We start from the raw sequence: 19805 nt of genomic DNA, 5'->3' as shown, positions 1-19805 counted from the left end.
TACTAAACTAATTTATTACACACATAATCCTTAGAATGATTGTATCATAAGCATTTTCTTTCTCTCTCTCTGTATAGCTGCATTCTTCAATCAATTCGGTCAACTTTGCCATCAAACTCTCGCCTCGCACTGCTTTGTTTGTAATGTTTTGCTGTGTCCATGTGAGCTTTGAGATCGCCAGCACCTTTATTAGACACATAAACATATGGTCAAGCTTTGCGCACGTTGCACTCCGCTTCCAATTAGTCTCGACCGGGATGATAAATTGGAAATTTTCTCTGCAGTTCATCTGTAATGTACATTTTCGCGTTTGCATTGTGAGGAGCCAGCAATGCTGGTCGGATCTGTCCACTTCCTCATCTGTTGTGTGTGTCTGTGTAAGCGTGCAGTAGCGCTGCCCACAAAGCACTGAAAGCGGGGCTTCTCTTGGTAACGTCACACGCAACAGGTTACCATTAGGGATGTCCCGATCAAATTTTTTTGCTCCCGATCCAATCCCGATCATGTGATTTTGAGTATCTACCGATACCGATCTTTCCCGATCCGATCAAAAATATATATATATTTTTTTTGTATATTTCTTTTGTATCCCAATTTCTCACATTACATTCACCCTGAATGTTGACGTTATCCAGTTGAAAAGTTAACTTCATTCAAGCGAGGCATTGCAATCCTTGACATAAATCATTTGATGTATAATTAAATCAAAGGAAATGCGTTTGGGTCTCAGAGTGCTGGTCTGCCGTTCTGTAGCTGGATACTATTGGTTTGTTTTGGCAAAATTCTTCTGCTCTGTGTGACAATAAATAAATGAATGATGATATGCAATTTAAAACCAAAACTAAGGCCTCAGTATGAGTTTAAGACGTGAACATGGTCATGTTTGTTGAATAAAAAAAAAAAGTAAAAAAATAAAAAAAAAAATCTTTTGCGCGACCAATTTCAGATGTGCGCGGGAGCGTTTTGCCATGTGCGCGCACGCACGGGCGCACCTTAGGGGGAACATTGACCCTGAGTAATATCCATATTATGTCAGTAAATCCATCAGTGTCGGGAAGCTTGTGTCTGGTTGTCTCATACTATCACATCATCTGCGAACAGTCCTAATTTATGTTCTGTTCCCCTTATCTCTGTTCCCCTTTGATGTCCTCGGTCTGTCTAATTAGTTGAGCCAGTGTTTCGATGAATATATCGAAGAGCGTCTTGTAGCCCTCTCTAGTTTGATCCGGTCTGTCAAGTTGCCATTTACTTTAATCCTTGCCGTTGGTTCTTGATATAATGCCCTAATTGTTTTCATCACGTTTTTGTCTAGTCCAAATTTCTCTAATACTTTATATAGGAATATCCAGCTTACACTGTCGAATGCTTTTTCTGCATCCAGGCTAACTAGTACTGCACTTCCTCCTTCTTTTTGTATCTCCTCTACTATCTGCACTGTCTTTCTTATGTTGTCCTGTGTTTTTCTTCCTTTAATGAATCCGGTCTGGTCTTCGTCTATAATATCTGGCATAAATGTCTCAAATCTTTTGGATATTATCGATGTATACATCTTATAATCTACATTAAGTATGGACACTGGTCTGAAGCTACTACATAGTTCCTTATCCTTCCCTTCCTTTGGAATCCTAGTAATTATGGCTTCTTTCCATGAGGGTGGCATTGTTCCTTTTTTCATTGTGTGTCTAAATGCTGCCTCTAATATGGGCCTCAGTTCCTGTCTAAATGTTTTGTAAAATTCCGAAGGGAATCCGTCGCTACCTGGTGACTTATTGTTCTTTGCTTTACTGATCACATTTCCCACTTCCTGTTCTGTTATCTCTGCATTTAATATTTTGTTCTGTTCCTTTCCTATCAATGGTAAATCAAATGTTTCTAAGAATGTCTCTATCTCTTCTTCTCCTGCCGCTTTCGGTTGTGTGTATAGTGTCTTATAGTATTCTACAAATGTCTTCTCTATTTCAGCTGGTTCTCTTAGTAACCTGTTTGTGTTTGTGTCTTTTATTGTGTGTATTGTATTTAGTTTCTGTTGTATTCTGATTCGTCTAGCTAAGAGTCTGATCGCTCTCGTTCCTCCTTCATAGTATGTCTGTTTCACATATCTAGCCTTTTTCTCAATTTCTGTCAGTAATTCTTTGTTTATCTTTTCTCTAACGTATTTTACTTCCCTAAGTGTCTCTTGGTTCTTTGAGTTTTGGTGTTTTTTCTCTAATTCTTTCAGTTTCTTTACTAAGTTCTGGTATGTCTCTATTCTGGCCCTCTTGAGTAGTGCTGCCTTTGCTATCAATTTTCCTCATATTACTACCTTCATTGCATCCCATAGAATGTTTGGATCTACCTCTCCATTATCATTTTCCTCTCTGTATCTTATTATGTCTTCTTTTACTTCGTCTACTAAGCCTTTGTTATTCAATAGACCTACGTTCAGTCTCCAGACTGTGTTTCTCCGTCTACTTTTCAGATTTACTGTCAGATATGTTGCGCTGTGATCTGATATGTCTGTTACCCCTATTCTACAATCTTCTACTCTGTATCTGTCCCCTGTTGTCATGAGGAAGTAATCTATCCTTGAATATGTTGTGTGTGGATGTGAATAATGTGTGTATTCCCTGTCTAGTGTGTGTGTTTCTCTCCATATATCCGTGATTCCTAATTCTGTCATTTGTATATTCATATATTTGCTAATGTGTGTTCTCCATCTATTTGTGCTTGTCGTGTCCATGTCGTAATTCAATACTACGTTGATTTGGATCAGAGTGTTATGCGTACCTGCAGGACAGGGGGAAGCCCGAGTCCAGATGTGTAAAATGATTCTTTGTAGGACACGACAAGGGAAGCTCCGCTTTCCTAGTTTATCATCCCGGTAAAGGGAGAGTGCAGAAACACATGCTAGTCAAGTTTGTCACAAAAACAACATGTGAGAGCGAGACACAGACAGAGGAGCCAGAGCTGGACTCCAGAGTAAGGTGTGTAGAAACAAAGACAACATGTAAGAGCAAGACACAGACAGAGGAGCCAGAGCAGGGCCCTCATGCATCAACGTGTTCTACGCACAGATCTGTGCGTAACCCGTGCGTACGATCATTTCTAAGCAAAGAGTGGGATTCATCAATTTGAACTTGAACTTGACTTCGTGCGTACATCTACGCACAGGTCAGACCTGGCGTACCTAGCTCCCAGTGGTAGAATATATTATTACAACAAGGAAATGAGCTTCTGTGCATAATAACACTGGATGTTCTGTATGAACCGTATTTCATTATAGTTCATTGTAAGATAGCAACAGTAGTGTAATTATGGTCAAAACCCTATAAATAGCATTTGGAATAATAGATCTTTCTCTCAGAATGAATGCAGCATGGTTTATATAGCGTTATCGGAATATACGGGGTGTAGGCTACTGACTGACTGCGCTCCGCGTAGCTTGATTGATTGATTGATTGAAAAGTTTATTAACAGATTGCAGAATGGGTACAGTACAGTACAGCTCAGTACATACAATTGTTAATTGGGGATGCAGACCAACTTTCGTCCTGTTTACATCAGGGTCCCCCATTTTCAATTCATCATAAATCATAAAGCTCAACTCGTTATTATTTTGCGCACAGACCGCCGAAACACGGGAACGTTTTGATTATATTTAAAAGGCTTTACGTTAAACGAAACAAGTGGAATTTCGAAGCTGTAAGCAGAATAAGTCATATGAATATAGTGTTCTTCCCCCTTTTTACTGTACAAGAAAGAATAGAAAACGCATTGCAATGACACCATGCAGATATAGTGGACAGACTATATGATGGGATTCAAGTTCGCGTTTTTGTTGCTCATAGGCATGCTGTCAGAGTATGATATCTTAATCAAACATTCTAGAACATTTGTCGTCACAGATCATGTCCTAATGGAACATAGGCTATGGCATGGATCGTGATATTGTGTGGACTGTTATTATTACTGTACGGCGGTACCACCCATTGTGACAGCAGCCTTGAGTCCCGCACACAAACATGATGGAATTCAAGTTCATGTATTGAAAGGCAGGATACATCATACATGCAGTGAGATTCATTGTTCTTGTATATGCTCTCGTATTATATTGTTTATATAGGCTACCCAATACTGACATCAAAATAGATTGTAGTATGCCTCTAGAAATCATATGCAGCAGGTAGAAAATTGACGGGAGATCCATCGCGATTTGGAATAGAATTGAGGAGAACTTTAATCCGTGGGTATTAATCAAACAACACAGGAAAAGGCAGTCATATTCCAGCGCGGTCTTTATTAGCCGACAACAAAATAGATGCCTCTAAAAATCATATAGCCAATCGAACACAACTAATAAAGGCATTCATATTACAGCACGGTTATAATGACACACAACCAACGCCAAACAGTGGTCAACGAACGGTCTTTATTAGTATTTTGAGCTGTCCAGGCAGAATTGCAGCAATGGTCTTAGGGAGCCGTTGATATCTGACATCACCGTTTACAAGTCCGCCTTTTATTTATCCCATAAATCATAATACGCGATAGTGTCTTCTTGGTTCGACAGCAGTGAATTCTCCGTGGAGTTTCTCGGAGTCCCGCGGCGCTCGGGTCGGTCCATTATTTCACATCCCATGGGGGGTGTTTCCTCATTTTCATGACCATATATGGATAATCATGCACGAGCATTGACGGTAGAACAAAGTGGTATTCATCAACACGGCAGGGCATAGAGCCTGCGTACGCACGTGTGATGAATGCCGACTTCCCTGTGCGTACGCTAGTTCTACATTCCGTGCTTACGTGTGGAAGTAGGTCAAGTTCTACGTCCACGTTGATGCATGAGGGCCCTGGACTCCAGAGTAAGGTGTGTAGAAACAGAGACACATCAGCCCAGTGTACTTAGTACGGCCATGCAGGCAGACAGTCAGCTACCCCCAGAGGGCGATGACGAGGAGCACCCGAGGGTGACGTCAAGTGCCCCAAGCAGTGGGAGGTATCCCTCAAGGGAACACACACCCCCAAAGTATCTGACAGACTATGCCCGGAGAGGGAGTGACGAGGGTGACAGTACACTTACCACCGGTGATTACTGCTACAGGGTAGTCAGTGGGGTACCCCCAACCTTTAAAGAGGTCACATTGTCCCCCGAATCAAGTAAATGGGAGAGAGCAAGGGATGAGGAGATGAGGTCCCTAGAGGACAAACACACCTTTTCTCCAGCCAAGTTACCAGAGGGCAGACAGACAATGGGAGGGAAATGGGTGTATTCAATCCAGGAGGGTATTGAAGACCACGACATATACAAATGTATGGTTCGTAGCCAACTGCTTAAATGCAGGAAGAGGGTATTGAAGGCCACGACAAATACAAAGTATGGTTCGTAGCAAATTGCTTAAATGCTGAAGGAGGGTACTCCATGTTTAAATACTGAAGGAGGGTGGCTACACTGTTTAAAGGCAGGAGGATGATACTCTAGGTTTAAATACGGGAGGAGTAGAATCCAGGTTTAAATACTTGATTAGAGTCTATGTCTAAATACTGAAATGGATCCTATGTTTAATTCCATGTTTAAGTACAGAGGTGGATGATTTACCATGTTTAAATACAAATATGGATCCCATGTTTAAATACAAAGGTGGATGACATACCATGTTCTCAATGATGTAACTATGTGGGAAAGACCCTGAAACGTTTAGACATGTAAGAATGTAGATCAAGGGAAACACCATGTGATCAAAGAATAGACTATCAGGAGGATGCTCAGAAACTGACAAATGTACAGAGAAGCTGTGGGTAGCCTCATTTATTTAACAATGTGTACCCGCCCTGACCAATGGTTTGTAGTGAGTAGATTGTCACAGCATTTAAAAATGATGGACACTGTGTACATATGAAGGCTGTTGTTTATGAGGGCAACCAGGGAACCATTGTGATTGCTAGGAACCCAGTGTGTCAACATAGATGTAAACATGTCAATATAGAAAATATCATCTCATCAGATCTGTCATCAGAGAAGAAAGAATGACACTGGTTTACTGTCCAACGGACGACAGGGTAGCAGACACTATGAGGAAACCTGTTCCAAATACAAATTGAAGGGATTTACAAGGGTCATGTTTAACCCTGTTGATGTTTTGGATTATATTATTTCCTTTGTAAAATGTTTTTCAAAGAAGTAATCCAGTATGCTAATACAAACCCTAAATGGGAGTGTTGAAATCAGAGGTTCGGTGTAGGATTGTTAGTAACTGTCTAACTGCATATATAACTGTTTCCACTAGAGGGCGCTCTAGGCGGAGCCACTCAGGAACACCATAGAGATGTCTCCTCCCATTCTTTCTCTTTCCCCCAGCCTCTCAGTGAGAGGAGAACTATAGAACTGCTGCTCTGCCATGTGAATAAATAAACCACACCAAAGATAGAAACCATGCCTCTTGACCACATTATTGTCGCCCTATAGCCGGATTCTGTCAACAGTACAGGAGGTTTCTTTCTAGTGATGCACCGATGTGAAAATTGTGGCGAATACCGATAACCGATATTAATATTGCTGTTCTGGCCGATACCGATATTTACTGATGTCGATATCTCTGTATAGAAAACACTTGTTTATGATAATCAAATAAAGAGCTATTTTCCAAAACGCATTTATTTTTTTTTACTTTTGTAACTTATTTTCAGAAATGACTGATAATTTGAAACTATTTAAGGCCAAAACATGTAAAAAGAAAAAAAAAAGATTAAACATTTTTATTATTATTATTTTTTAAATATCGGCCCATATCGGCCCTATCTTGATATCGGACCGATACCGATGTGTAAAAAAACTGCCATATCGACCGATATTATATCGGCGGCCGATATATCGTGCATCACTATTTCTTTCCCTCAAACAACTCAAACACAATACAACTCCAACATAACTTAACTTTAGTGTACATCAGGGGTCTCAAACTCGCGGCCCGCGGGCCAATTGCGGCCCGCGGGATGATATTTTGCGGCCCCCTACTGGACATCAAAGTGTAGTGTCAATGCGGCCCGCGCACTACTGTTTGCCGAGTCGTTGCGCGAGAGTAGGAAGTTTTATTTATTTTGTCACTTGTAGCCTACCATAGCGCAGGCTCCGGAGTGAAATGATATCAAGTAAAGTGGAAGCAAATGCATCCTCGCTATCTCCTCTGACTGCGAGCAGTGCTCTGCATGTCCCGCAGCACTGCCACTGTCTGCCTGTGTACGAGTCTGGTCCAATCACATACGCGTCCCGTCAGCGTTTTTCCCCCTCACCCTAGGGCTGGGCGATATGGCCTAAATATGATATCACGTTATTTTCTGACCTTTCGGCGATACACGATACGCATCACGATGTTTTTCTTTTTTTCCCCAAACAATTCATTATGAGGCTTACCAAGACAGTATTTGAGTTTGCAAGCTAACATTAAAGACAAAATAAAATACCCATGCATTTAGCATTTTTATATTATATATTAGATTTAGATTATTAGATTATATATTGCATATATTTAGCAATGAGATATTATATGATTTAGATATGAAATATGATGAATTGAAAATGGGGGACCCTGATGTAAACAAGACGAAAGTCTTTCTCTGGTCTGCATCCTCCAGTCCACTGTTGACTGTTGTTGTATTGAGCTGTACTGTATTGTACCCATGCTGCAATCTGTTAATAACGTTCTCATTCATTCAGTCGGCAAACAGAATCATTTTGATTGACAGTCGCGTCTGCCAATTACGTCACATCGCTTGCACCCGCCCTGCTGTTCTTAGCACCAATCGGCAAGCGCGTATTCATTTTTTACTTCCGCCATTGGAGAGCACAATGACAATAACAATGGCAGCGGTAGCTCGCCGCGGCTGACGTTTAGCTTTTAGCTCCGCAGAAGGACTAAACGACTGGAGGCATAATGATTTTACTGCAACGGATGTTATAATAAAAGCCTTTCCATACATCTGTCTGATTGAAAACTTTATTAACAGACCGCAGAATGTGCACAACTGAGTCAGCACGGGCTGAGATATGAACGACTAATGCTTGCTATCTAGGTCGACCTCGGTCGTTGCTATGTAAATACGCTGATGTTATTGAAAGTGTAACTATATAACGTTAATGCCACAAAACGAATGAATGCCTTTGTTATCATAAGTAGTAACTTTTGATGCAGTAGTGTGTGTGTGGGGCGGCGCTGTTCAAAAGTGTCAACGTGTGGACCAGATTGACGCGACACAAGCCTCTTGGGCAAAACATCACGATATCCACGATACGTTTAAAAAGTGTATCGTTAATGAACTGTACCCGATATTTATATAATATCGTTATATCGCCCAGCCCTACCTCACCCACAGTCTGCGAATCAGAGGCAGAGTAGGGGAGTAGGGCGGGTCTTCACGGACTGCATGTCGTCTCTCTCTTTTAGTCCGAGTCAGTTGAAAGCGCATCTACAGTAAACTCGCTCCCAGTTTTATCTCTGTGAGATAAATGTAGCTATTAGCCTATTTTCGCCAGCAGACAGCCAGCAGAAAAATATGGCATTTTCAAAGATGGTCAGTAAAAGAAAAGTCGACTGCAATTCAAAGGTGAATGGACGGGAAAATATGCGTTCAGCCTGAGTCCCAGCCAGGGGCGTAGCTGGAGATTCTGGGCCCCCTGAAAGAATCAATTTGTGGGCCCCCAATCTATAAAAAAATGTGGGGCATTTATTTATTGATGAAAATGCATAATATGGTTTTTACCTATTTTTTTTATAAACAGCTTTGTGATAGAATAAAAAAAATGCACAGTGCATTTCCATAGCTGTGGATGAGTCCACTGACACCACTGAGAAGCCTGAAGAACCATTCATGTTCTGAAGAACTGTTCATGTTCTGAAATGTTATTGCTAAAGATTGAGAAAATTGGATCAGTTGTACTTTTTTTTTGAATACTTGAAACCCTTTTTTTGTGGAATATTTGATGCGGCCCAGCCTCACCCAGACTCTACCTCCAGCGGCCCCCAGGTAAATTGAGTTTGAGACCCCTGGTGTACATGTTTGACAACGTAGAGAGAGAGAGAGAGAGAGAGAGAGAGAGAGAGAGAGAGAGAGAGAGAGAGAGAGAGAGAGAGAGAGAGAGAGAGAGAGAGAGAGAGAGAGAGAGAGAGAGAGAGAGAGAGAGAGAGAGAGCGAGAGCGAGAGAGCGTGATGTAATAGGTTTGAGCTTTGAGCTTCCTAAGATGCCGTAGGTGATGATGTCACATCAGGATTTGTCAACACACAGAAACGGGAGCAGCCCTGATGGATACAGCTATATAAAGAAACGAATAGCCAAATAAATGTGAAGTCATCTTTGAACCTCTGTTTTCAAGCCTCATCAATATTTCCTCACTAATGAAACTGCGCCGCAGAGTGACGTTAGAACGTTAGCTTAGTGGCTAACGTGAGTTAGCTTAGTGGCTAACGTTAGCCCTGTTTCTGCGCTAAATGAAGTCTCCTCTCAGCCTCCTTAGCCAAATTGAAATGCCCAAACTATATGGCAAGGTCCGTGAACAAGTGGAGAAAAACTCAGTACAATTAAACACTATGCAGTGTCGTCAAGTAACGTTAACGTCATTGCTACTGCTGTGACTAGCTGCTCTGTCTACCGGTCACAAGGTATAGTGAAAATCCATACAGTAGCGCAAATTCATACCGTTTATACCGTATACCGTTTATACCGTCCACCCCTACGTTGCGGCACTTTGCTCTCGCTTTTCGGCTCCGGGCTGCGTTTTCACCGATCAACAAATACATTGTTGAAAAGTTTAATTTGCCGCCTTTCGATCGTCACCCCACTCAACCTATTTGTTTATTTTGTTTATTGTTTATTTTGTTTATTATTTATTTTGCGTGTTTCGGGTCTTGAGTTATAAGGCGAAACATCCGGCAAGCGTCATTTGACAAGCCGTTCGGATGAGTGACGTCCGGTTGTGAACCGTCCTGAACTGACCAGTGACCAGTCACCGCTGATGGTGAAAATGATTGACCACCGTTGTAGCCATGGAGCGTTTGCTCCAAAAGCGATCCCAGACGGGCGCTCAGAGTGGGGGAAGGTGACACAAGAAGACGAAGAAGTCCTTTGTTTTTACTCGAGTGGCGAAATAAAGGCAGTGGATGGCCATTTTGGATAATCATGCTGAATTATTGTGGTACACACATTACAAAAACCTTTGTGAAATACTCATTTTCTGTGGGATTTTTATAAACTTTGGACCTGTATGACTATAAGACTTCAGGCTATATGGAACCGTTATGTTTTCCAGCTCCTACCTCTCAGCTGGAACTTAAAAACAGGCATCTGGCAACCACTAAACAGAAATGTGAGTACACACAACTTTTACACCAGTGTGTTCAAACCTCTGTTACTCTATTTCATTAGCACTCAAAGTGATTTTTCTTTATTGTGTAAGAAACTTCGGAATGTTACCATTCAAAAGAGAAAAGGTCTTTTGCGCTATATATATAGTATTCCTAAAATTGCTGCACTTTGTTAAAAATTGCATTGATCTGACTGTCTGTTTAGTAGCTAATAAACAGGATTTTGCTGCTTAAACATATGTATAATGTATATTCATTGATTCACTCGTATACCAAAATCCATTTGAATTGAAATATTTACCTTTTCGCATCAACTATTGATATGCGTTTAAAATGTGATTAATTTAGATTCATTAACACTTTGAGTGCCAGCCACAAGAAATCTCGTTAGTTCATGCCATGCGTTGAGTGCCAAGAACGAGAAATCTCGTTATTTAATCGTTATTTTTTTTATTATCGATTTCCAAAAATCTTTCATCAATCTAGCCTCACGTTACCAGTGGGGATCTATCTGAGCTCGAACAGGGAAAATACCGCCCCCTATCATCTCTCCGGATGGTATTGCACCCATTGGATTGGACTGAATGAAATGGATGGGAAAAAAAGAGTCCGGAATCCACATTTTACTTGTCAGGCATGTAACCGGAAACAATCCCATTCATTGCCGAGCCGCAGAACAGTGTGGAATATGTGTTTCCAGTACCCAGCGTTGGATCAATAAACGTGATCGATATTTGGAATGGCGATCAGGAATTGGAATAATCTTTTTGGAGAACATCTGATCTGAGGTAAGAAATCTATTTACCAGTCTTGGGATAATCAGAGTTTTTTTCACCTAGTATATCTCAGCGTGTCCCATATGTGTGTGTGTGCGTGTGAGCGTGGATTATGTATTTCCAGTACCCAACGCTGAATCAATAAACGCGATCGATATTTGGAATGGCGATCAGGAATTGGGATAATCTTTTTGGATAACATCTGATCTGAGGTAAGCAATTTATTTTACCAGTCTTGGGGTAATCGGATCTGTTTTGACCTATATATCAACGTGTGCCCTATGTGTGTGTGTGTGTGTGTGTCTGTGTGTGTGCACTGATCAGGAAATGAGAGAATATATTTTTCAGATCACTTCTATAGCGTGCATAAGTACACATATACTATCGATAATCTAGCGTTTATTTGAAAACGATAGGCAAAGAAATTACAACGTTTTTTGTGTATGCCAGAATATTCCAGTAAAGGGCGATTATCACGGAAACTATATATTTTCCTGAAAAACTAGGGCTTTTCAAAATGCTATAAAACGGAAATGAACCAATTAAAAAAAATCCGTCTCGACAATGTTGACTGCAAACAAGTCATTGATAAACGACGGGCAGATTAGACACATAGCCATAATTTAAGACAGAGATTATGCATTTAGAGCGCTATCATTGAAGTGGGTGGTGGCATCCAACGATAAATAGTGCACGCCACGCTGGCAATCAAAGTGTTAACACAATCCCGCCCGACCACGGAGATCTCCGTGTTTCGATTCCACCCGTTGTGGACAGAAGCACGGATATATCCGTGGCAAGTTGTTTTGGCTTTTATTCCATTTTAATAACCTATTCAAGGTCGCCGAGCTGCACTGCAGATCTACCCTACTCTTTGAATTCGAGAAAGTGCAATACCGGCCAGATCCTCTTAGGGGCGCTATCGCGATAATGCAGTGTGCCCTGTGGCAGAAGTTGTCTGTTGTTTTTTTTGGATCTCTAATGTAGTTTTCTACTCATCTGAAGCGATAGCTATCTGTTCCACGGAATACCTTTTGGAGCGCGGATTTAACTATGCAATAAGGGGATTTATCATCAGCGAATGGACATATCGATCTACCAGATGGCGATCGATAACGGGGAAATGCTCGGGGGGATCCAACCGGCTCATGGTAAGATCTTTTTCACGTAAAGTACAACCCGATCGGGCATTGTTTTGATAGCCAGCCAGGCGATCGGCCTATGTGGCTACTTAGACGAACACGGTTATTGGTAATCAATAATAAGAAACGACGTCCCCCGCCCCCCCCCCCCCCCCCCCTTTCATGCATACATGCTTGAGGATCGTGCCGATCATATGCAGTGTTTGTTTTAACTGTAGCATCTGTATAACGGAAATGCCATTGGATATAACGTTAGTAGCTATTAGCCCTATATCTAGCCTTCCAGGAAATATACTAGACCAAATCCCGTATAACGCTTATATTCACGGCGCTATAAAATGAGAACGTATTGATGACATTTTTTTTTCTTTAAGCCATTTTGAAGGGACGGTTTATGGACTCAATTGACAATGAGAATGGACAGATAGCAATACTATAAAGTATAGATTTAGCTCTACAAACAGCCCCACGTCTGTTTACATTTGCCGGTCCTCTAGAGATTTATTAGACTCATCCCAATGGCCCCGAATGTGTTAAGATACACCTTCACTTTGTAATAAATCTTTTTTTTATTGAAAACATTTCTTCAAACCAATGAATCAAAACATGAACAAAAAGCCAGGTATGAATGGCAGTGTTAACTCACGTTCCAGGAAGTAGGGCCCGGGCTCCAGCCTCCAGACTATCTGTCCTCTCTGGGTGCCATTCACCCCCCGGTTCTTACAGTCCCACACATTGGACGGACTGGTCTCATCTGGAAAATAGAGCACATCAATCAGCACTAGGGATGCTCGATATTGGCTTTTTTACCGATACCGATATACCGATATTGTCCAACTCTTAATTTCCGATACCGATATCAACCGATATCAACCGATACCGATATATGCAGGGTTTCCCCCACCAAAAAACGGAATAATTTCAGGTAATTAACATTATATATCTCTTGTTGTGTAATTAACACAACATTATGCATACTTTGACAATAAATAAAATAATAATTTGTTCTTACTTGCTTGCCTGGGTTAAATAAATGTAATTTTTTTTTAATTTTTTTTTTTGAAAACCGATACCGATATTTTCCGATATCACATTTTTATGCCAATATCGGCCTATAATATCGGTAGGCCGATAATATCGGACATCCCTAATCAGCACTGTTTCACTGTATCCATCCACATAGTAGCAAAGTACATAATAGTAGAAGACAGCAAAAAGGTTATTTATTTATATGTATATATTTTTATTAAACATATGTTTATTGCTGGCATCCATGCCCTCCCCCCCTAGTAGTTGGGCTCCAGAAAGCTATGCGTGTGTTACAGGTTTGAGCTTTACAACCTTCCACACATTGACAAATCAATCCTACCAGTGTAGTGCCCCGTTCAAAACGTGCCCGTTCTGATTGCTTGGCCCCAGGTATCGCTGCTTGCAGCTTTCTCGAGAACCACTCATCCAATCAACTTCACACATGACACTGCACTTTTTGGGGTCCTCAGCAACACACCCGCCAAGTGTAAAGACGATCGGATGAACGGTCCTCAAAAAAATCGAAGGAAAGTCATACAGACAGAGATTCCTTCCTTTTTAGTTAGATTCTCCATTGACCAACACTCAAACTCCATAATGTAAAAACAATGCTGTGTGAAGACACAACTCATTATTCAGGCTCCGCATTAACCCTCATCACGCCCATAACCAAGCTGCGTTTTGTTTACTCTCAGCATGTTTAGTCGGTCCAGTCCGTCTTTTCCTAAACAAACTCTGTAGCAGTCTTTCGGTTTGCGTTTAATCAGTGGACTGCGTTCCCAAAATAACTTCCCTATAACCTCCAACTGGAAGGACAAACAAAACTCCCTCGGAGTAATAACAAAAAAACAACGGCAGGGGGAATTCCGCTGTACGTAGCACTTTCACTCTGTTGACTAATGAATGATCAAACGGAGCTGCCTGCTTGAGGGGGTGTGTGTGTATGTGAGGGAAGGGGTGTGAGGGGAGGTTGCTTTGCTTATCATTGAATGTCTGCTTAGTTGTGGTAAGCAGAAGCCCCCCCCCTTGGGGATAATACCCGGGAGCAGGTAATGAAGAACTGACGGCTTAGTGATCGATAGCATGTGACCCGGTGTGGCACCCTGTAGGTACTCAGAACCCCAAAGAGAAAATACACTGGCTTCCACCCTGTAGGTACTCAGAACCCCAGAGAGAAAAGACACTGGCTTCCACCCTGTAGGTACTCAGAACCCCAGAGAGAAAATACACTGGCTTCCACCCTGTAGGTACTCAGAACCCCAGAGAGAAAAGACACTGGCTTCCACCCTGTAGGTACTCAGAACCCCAGAGAGAAAAGACACTGGCTTCCTTCCTTGGAAAGGTGGAAGTCGGCAACGGTTAATGGTTGTCGGATGGAGACCTGCTAAAGTCCTCTGAGGTTTAATTAGTTAAAGGTCCCATGTCTTATAAATCGCCTTTTCCAGTGTTTAGCATTGTTTTCTAGCAATGTGGGGTTGTATCAATGGGGTCTGTGTCTCTAATTCTCATTTTGGCTTATCAGTCCAGTTCACATGTCACAAGATCCTTATGATGAATTGAAAATGGGGGACCCTGATGTAAACAAGACGAAAGTCTTTCTCTGGTCTGCATCCCCTTAACAATTGTGTGTATTGAGCTGTACTGTATTGTACCCATTCTGCAATCTGTTAATAAAATTTTCAATCAATCAATCAATCCCCCATTGAACTACTGTAAGCCATTCTGAATACCGCGTATCTGTGACGTAGAAGAATTCTTATCTGCATAACTAACGCCCCCTCTATGGTTGTAGCGCACACTCAACCATTCGCTCAACAACAGAGCGAGTGGAAATACTGACACTTCCTCAAACGGGTTGACGTGGCGCGGGTGCCGACAGAGAGAGAGCAGAGAACGAGCGAGCGAGAGAGAGGGAGAGAGAGGGATACGGAGCATTTTACACACACTCCCGACTGCGTGTAGTCGGGACGCATCTCTCCTCTCTCTCTCTCCACCTGCATTTTACACACAATCGCGAGGAGCCGCTCACACAGCGTACACGCACACTCGTGCACGGAGCGATCTATCCTCTCTATCTCCCTCTCTCTCTCCACCTGCATTTTACACACAATCGCGAGGAGCCGCTCACACAGCGCACACGTGCGCATGGAGCGATCTATCCTCTCTCTCTCTCTCCCTCTCTCTCTCTCACTCTCTCTCGTATGTATCACACTGTGTGGGTGACTGTCACTCAAAGCGTTATGGGCGGAGCCCAGCCCAAAACAGCTTGAAATCTTGAAGTGAAAAAATGCTGCTTTAGAGTACCTTTTTTTTTTTTTTTTTTTATCTACCTTTTCTCCCCATTTTCTATTTTTCTCCCTTCCCCAATTTTTTATTTTTTCCGTATTGTCCAATTCTACGCTCCCCTGTCTCGAACGTTGGTAGGCCATGCCTCCCACAAGCCGGCTGCAATGTGGACGAAGCCTTGCATCATGTGTCCCCTCCGGTACCCGAGGAGGCAGCCGTCGCATCTTTTCACCTGCACAGCGCAATCTCTCAGCGGCGAGGGTCTGCGTGGGAGGGACATGCCGCCCCCGTCGCTTCCTGATTCTACTACGCAGGCGCACCAACCGACCCTCTAGGAGTTGCTGTCCACAACGTCCAATCCCCACCCACCAGCTTCCCACTCCCTAATACTGCCAATTGTATTAGTATGAACGACCAGCCAAGCTGGTAGCAACACCGAGAGCTGGGCTCGAACCCAGCATCTCCTGCGTTGGTGGCGAGCGCCTTGCCCACTGCGCCACCTAGCCGCTCCTGCTTTAGAGTACTTGATTAGAAATACAAAACAATGAATAAAAAAAAAAAAAAAAACTTACAGATGTGTTCCATAGACTCACAGGAATTGTGTAAAATTGGCCAAATGGTGAAAGGAATAGCAAAACATGGGACCTTTAATTAATCGGTAAACCAGCGGGATCAGATCGGTGGAGGATTAGTTTAGTTTTAAACGTAAGTGCCCTTATGGAGGCTCATCTTAGGCTTTGTGCAAAAAAACAAAGTTGCTCATGGATTCATGAAAACTGAATTACTAATCAGACAAATATGGCTACACGTTTGAGCCTGAGAGCCTCCTTCAGTGTGCGGGTCAATGTGTTTCTCCTCTGTCAAATTCCTGTCTCTAAGCAGGATTAGCATGTACATTACTAGAGACCACTGGGGCTAGCCGGGGTGGTATGCGTAGTTTGTGATGGGGTGTGTGTTATCGTATACCAAGGTAATGTTGACTCAGCCTCTGCTACAGTGTAGAAGAGCCTCGCCAGCTCCAGTTTCAGTATTGACTCTGAGTTGGAGGCTCCTGCAGAAGATGCTATCTGGCTATTCTCACGAGCTACTGTAGGGTCAGCCAAAAATCCTTGAGGACATGTAGGTTCAAGCCAGGTCCTAAAGGCCTGCTAGTTTGAGAAAGGCCATCTTTTAGAAAATCGAGAGCAGTCTGATTCTCTACTCTTTTGTTTTGTTTTGTTGCCCAAGGCTTTATTCCTTGGGAGATATTTTACAGTTTTTTGCACCACCACTTAAAGTCCCCATAAAACGGCTAGCAGAATGCTATTTGATTCCACATGTGTTTCCTGTAAAACAGGAAGCTAAGGAGGGACTTGTCGTGGATATATTGATTGGCATTTATAGTAGCCAATAGTGCTGAATGTGCATTACGGTCGACCCATTAGCTAGCAAGCTAATGTTAGCAACATAGGTTAGCAACATTAGTAACGTTAGCTAGCAAGCTAACATTGGACATTTGTGTGTTAGCTCAGTTACAATGTGCTGTTAATGTCATTCTAGAAAGCATTTCATTGGACGCATAATTTGTATACGCCCCTGTGTGCTGGATGACTCATCAACATTTTTTGTCTACATCTATTTTGATTTCATGGGGCCTTTAAATCTCACTACCGTGTAAAGGTCCCAAGAAGGATCAGCATCACAATCGTAGATGACTTGTTACTTAATATCAATAAAACTACCATCAGGTGTGAATGCAAAACAACTCACCGATGTGGTACAGGCCAATCCAGTCGGTAGCGTCCACCTCCTCCTTTATATCCCAGGATATGACCAGGTTCTGGCCGCGGTTCATCGTGAACTCCAGAGTGGAGGCCGTCAGCGAGGACCTGCTTTCGGAGGTCACCAGGTCCGTATCGCTGTTGGCCCTTGGGAGCCCGATGGGACCGCTGACTATGGAGGTCGTGTCCCCGGAAGCCCCACCCCTCTCTGCCAGTGTCCTTAGGTTCTCGGGACTCAGTGTGTGTCGGAGGTGGGGGCTGCGCCTCCGAGGAGCCGACAGGTGGTCCCTGCTCCCCACCGCCAGGTTGGGGCCCGCATTGTGGGAGGTGCGGGTCCTGGCCGGTAGGACTGTTGAGGCGAGAGAAGGACGCATGGTTCAGGTTGAAGGGGAGTTCACAGAGAGGGGGCTGAAGCTAAATTTGGGGGGAGGGGGGGTTGGGGTCGAGGGATCCCAAAAAGAGGCTAAGAAGATGGACAGATTCCTATTGACTGGACTGGTCTTCAGAGTGGTCACCCATCTTGACTGAGGAACCTTCTTGGCTCAACCTGCTATCCTCGCTTGTGACAGTCTGGTTGTTTGGTTGGCAGAGCTTGTGTTGGCAAGAGATTGTGTGTTGCTCCCTCATCCCTTCCTTGAAGCTCTGCGGTCACAGACTCCCACAGGTCTGGAAATCGGTGGCTCTCCTGCCATTACAGGATTTCACTTTATTGCCGAACAACAAACTGGTCAAGGTAGAAAGAAGGTTGAAGACATTCAACAGGAGTCAGGGTCTGCGCCGCTCCAAATTCATGCAATCCACCGAGCAAAAATAATCTAGAGATGGAGAAAGAAGAAAATAATATACAGTAAAGGGTAGAAAAAACAGGTACAGAGAAAGAGAGAGAGAGAGAGAGAGAGAGAGAGAGAGAGAGAGAGAGAGAGAGAGAGAGAGAGAGAGAGAGAGAGAGAGAGAGAGAGAGAGAGAGAGAGAGAGACATCAGTATACTACAGAATTATCCTCCCGCAACAATGAGATCAAGAGATCCCTGAGCATGCATCAGTCACCAAGGCTGTTGTATGCTGTCACCTGTCGCCATCGTAAACAACCCGATGGACCCCTTCCATTCTGCTCCCTTGTCTCCCCGGTCATTCCCTTCTAATGGAATTAATGGGAGAGGAGGGTTTGAATGGAGCAGTTTTATTTTGATGGGTTTACTACGGGTTCAATTCAACGTTGTCCTCCTCACTTAGCTCAGTGAGTGGAGCGACGGCTTTGTCAACACTACCAGGGTTTGGGGTTTGAATCCCACTGGTGATATGTATATGGGGACTGTGAGGCGTTTTGGATAAAATTGGCTGTTATTGGATATAACATTTCATAGCTGATGTTAATTCACTTACAGTCCATGTATTTTCTTAAACAATTTAAATATTAAAAAAAACGTTGGTATGACAAAGCTGCCATATCCAACCTATTAACAAATAATTGCTCATTCAGTTTACAAAATGTAACCCAGTCTTGCCTTACTAAGACATTTTAAATGTAGCAAAGTGGTACAAGTACTGTACACCCTATGGAGCAGAATACAATGAAATTAATTGATCTGAAGTACATTGTCTGCGGAAGACCACTGGGACCATATATCCTCTCTCTCTCTCTCTCTCTCTCTCTCTCTCTCTCTCTCTCTCAGTATTGGCTGTCTGTCTGAGGAAAGAAGAGTAAGGCAGACAGGCAGCTGCATCTGCCTCGCAGGAAGCTCTTAAATCAGCAAAGGCTGTTTTGGAACTGCCGGCGGAAGGCGCTGTCAGATTCTGAACCAGAGGCATTTAGTTTGGAAAGGGAGGGATGGCACGTGACTTTTTCTTTGTGGGGAGGGGGGTAAGGGGGTGACATGTGGAACTAATGCTTGGGTCCAGTCACTGAGGAATTGGTCTGAGCTAGACTGCCCTAACTTGACCACTAGTTGGTTGATGAAACAGTAGCTATAGTGCACAGTAGGAGAAAACTAAAAGTAGTCCCCGAAAATCACATGTTCTTCCAGCGCAGACCTTTATTTATGCTTGTTTATTCTGTTTCTGTAAAAGAAGCCAATTTTTTGTCGCAGCTTGCTGGCAAGGTTGTCTATATGGTAGAGTATGTAAATTTCTCATCGAACCAGATGCCAAGATATTTATACTCAGTGACTCTCTCAATGCACTAAACTCAATATTTTTGGCTCTAGTAAACAGAATTAACACTTTGAGTGCCACTCACGGCTTTTCTCGAGTTTACGCCCCGACCGTTGAATGCCACGGTTACGAGTATTCTCTGGTATTTATTTTGAATTTTTTTATTAGCGATCTGAAATCATATTGCATCACGGAAGCCTACCGTTGGAGATCCAGGGACCGCCGGCGCTCAGATGTGAAAAAAGCGCCCCCTATCGTCTCCCAGATGGTAAATCACCCTTTTGGAATGGACTCAATGAAAGTGAATGGGAGAACGGATTTCTGACT

At 42.9% G+C, this 19805-nt stretch overlaps 1 protein-coding gene across 1 annotated transcript in view; it reads right to left on the bottom strand.

Annotated features, from left to right (window-relative positions):
* The window catches only part of hecw2a (HECT, C2 and WW domain containing E3 ubiquitin protein ligase 2a), a gene marked incomplete at both ends in the record, with an annotated part of 229646 nt that extends 211944 nt beyond the window's left edge, over positions 1 to 17702 (bottom strand). Inside the window, 2 exons of the mRNA XM_084309394.1 lie at positions 12900 to 13007; positions 17318 to 17702. Coding sequence (XP_084165520.1) covers positions 12900 to 13007; positions 17318 to 17702 — 493 coding nt within the window. The remainder of the gene's footprint in view (positions 1 to 12899; positions 13008 to 17317) is intronic.
* Between the last annotated feature and the right edge of the window lie 2103 nt (positions 17703 to 19805).

This window comes from Notolepis coatsorum (assembly GCF_963971535.1).
Source record: "Notolepis coatsorum genome assembly, chromosome: 3".
NCBI classification, from domain to species: domain Eukaryota; kingdom Metazoa; phylum Chordata; class Actinopteri; order Aulopiformes; family Paralepididae; genus Notolepis; species Notolepis coatsorum.
The sequence above is the reverse complement of the archived record's forward strand: the minus strand, read 5'-3'. Positions and strand labels throughout refer to the sequence as shown.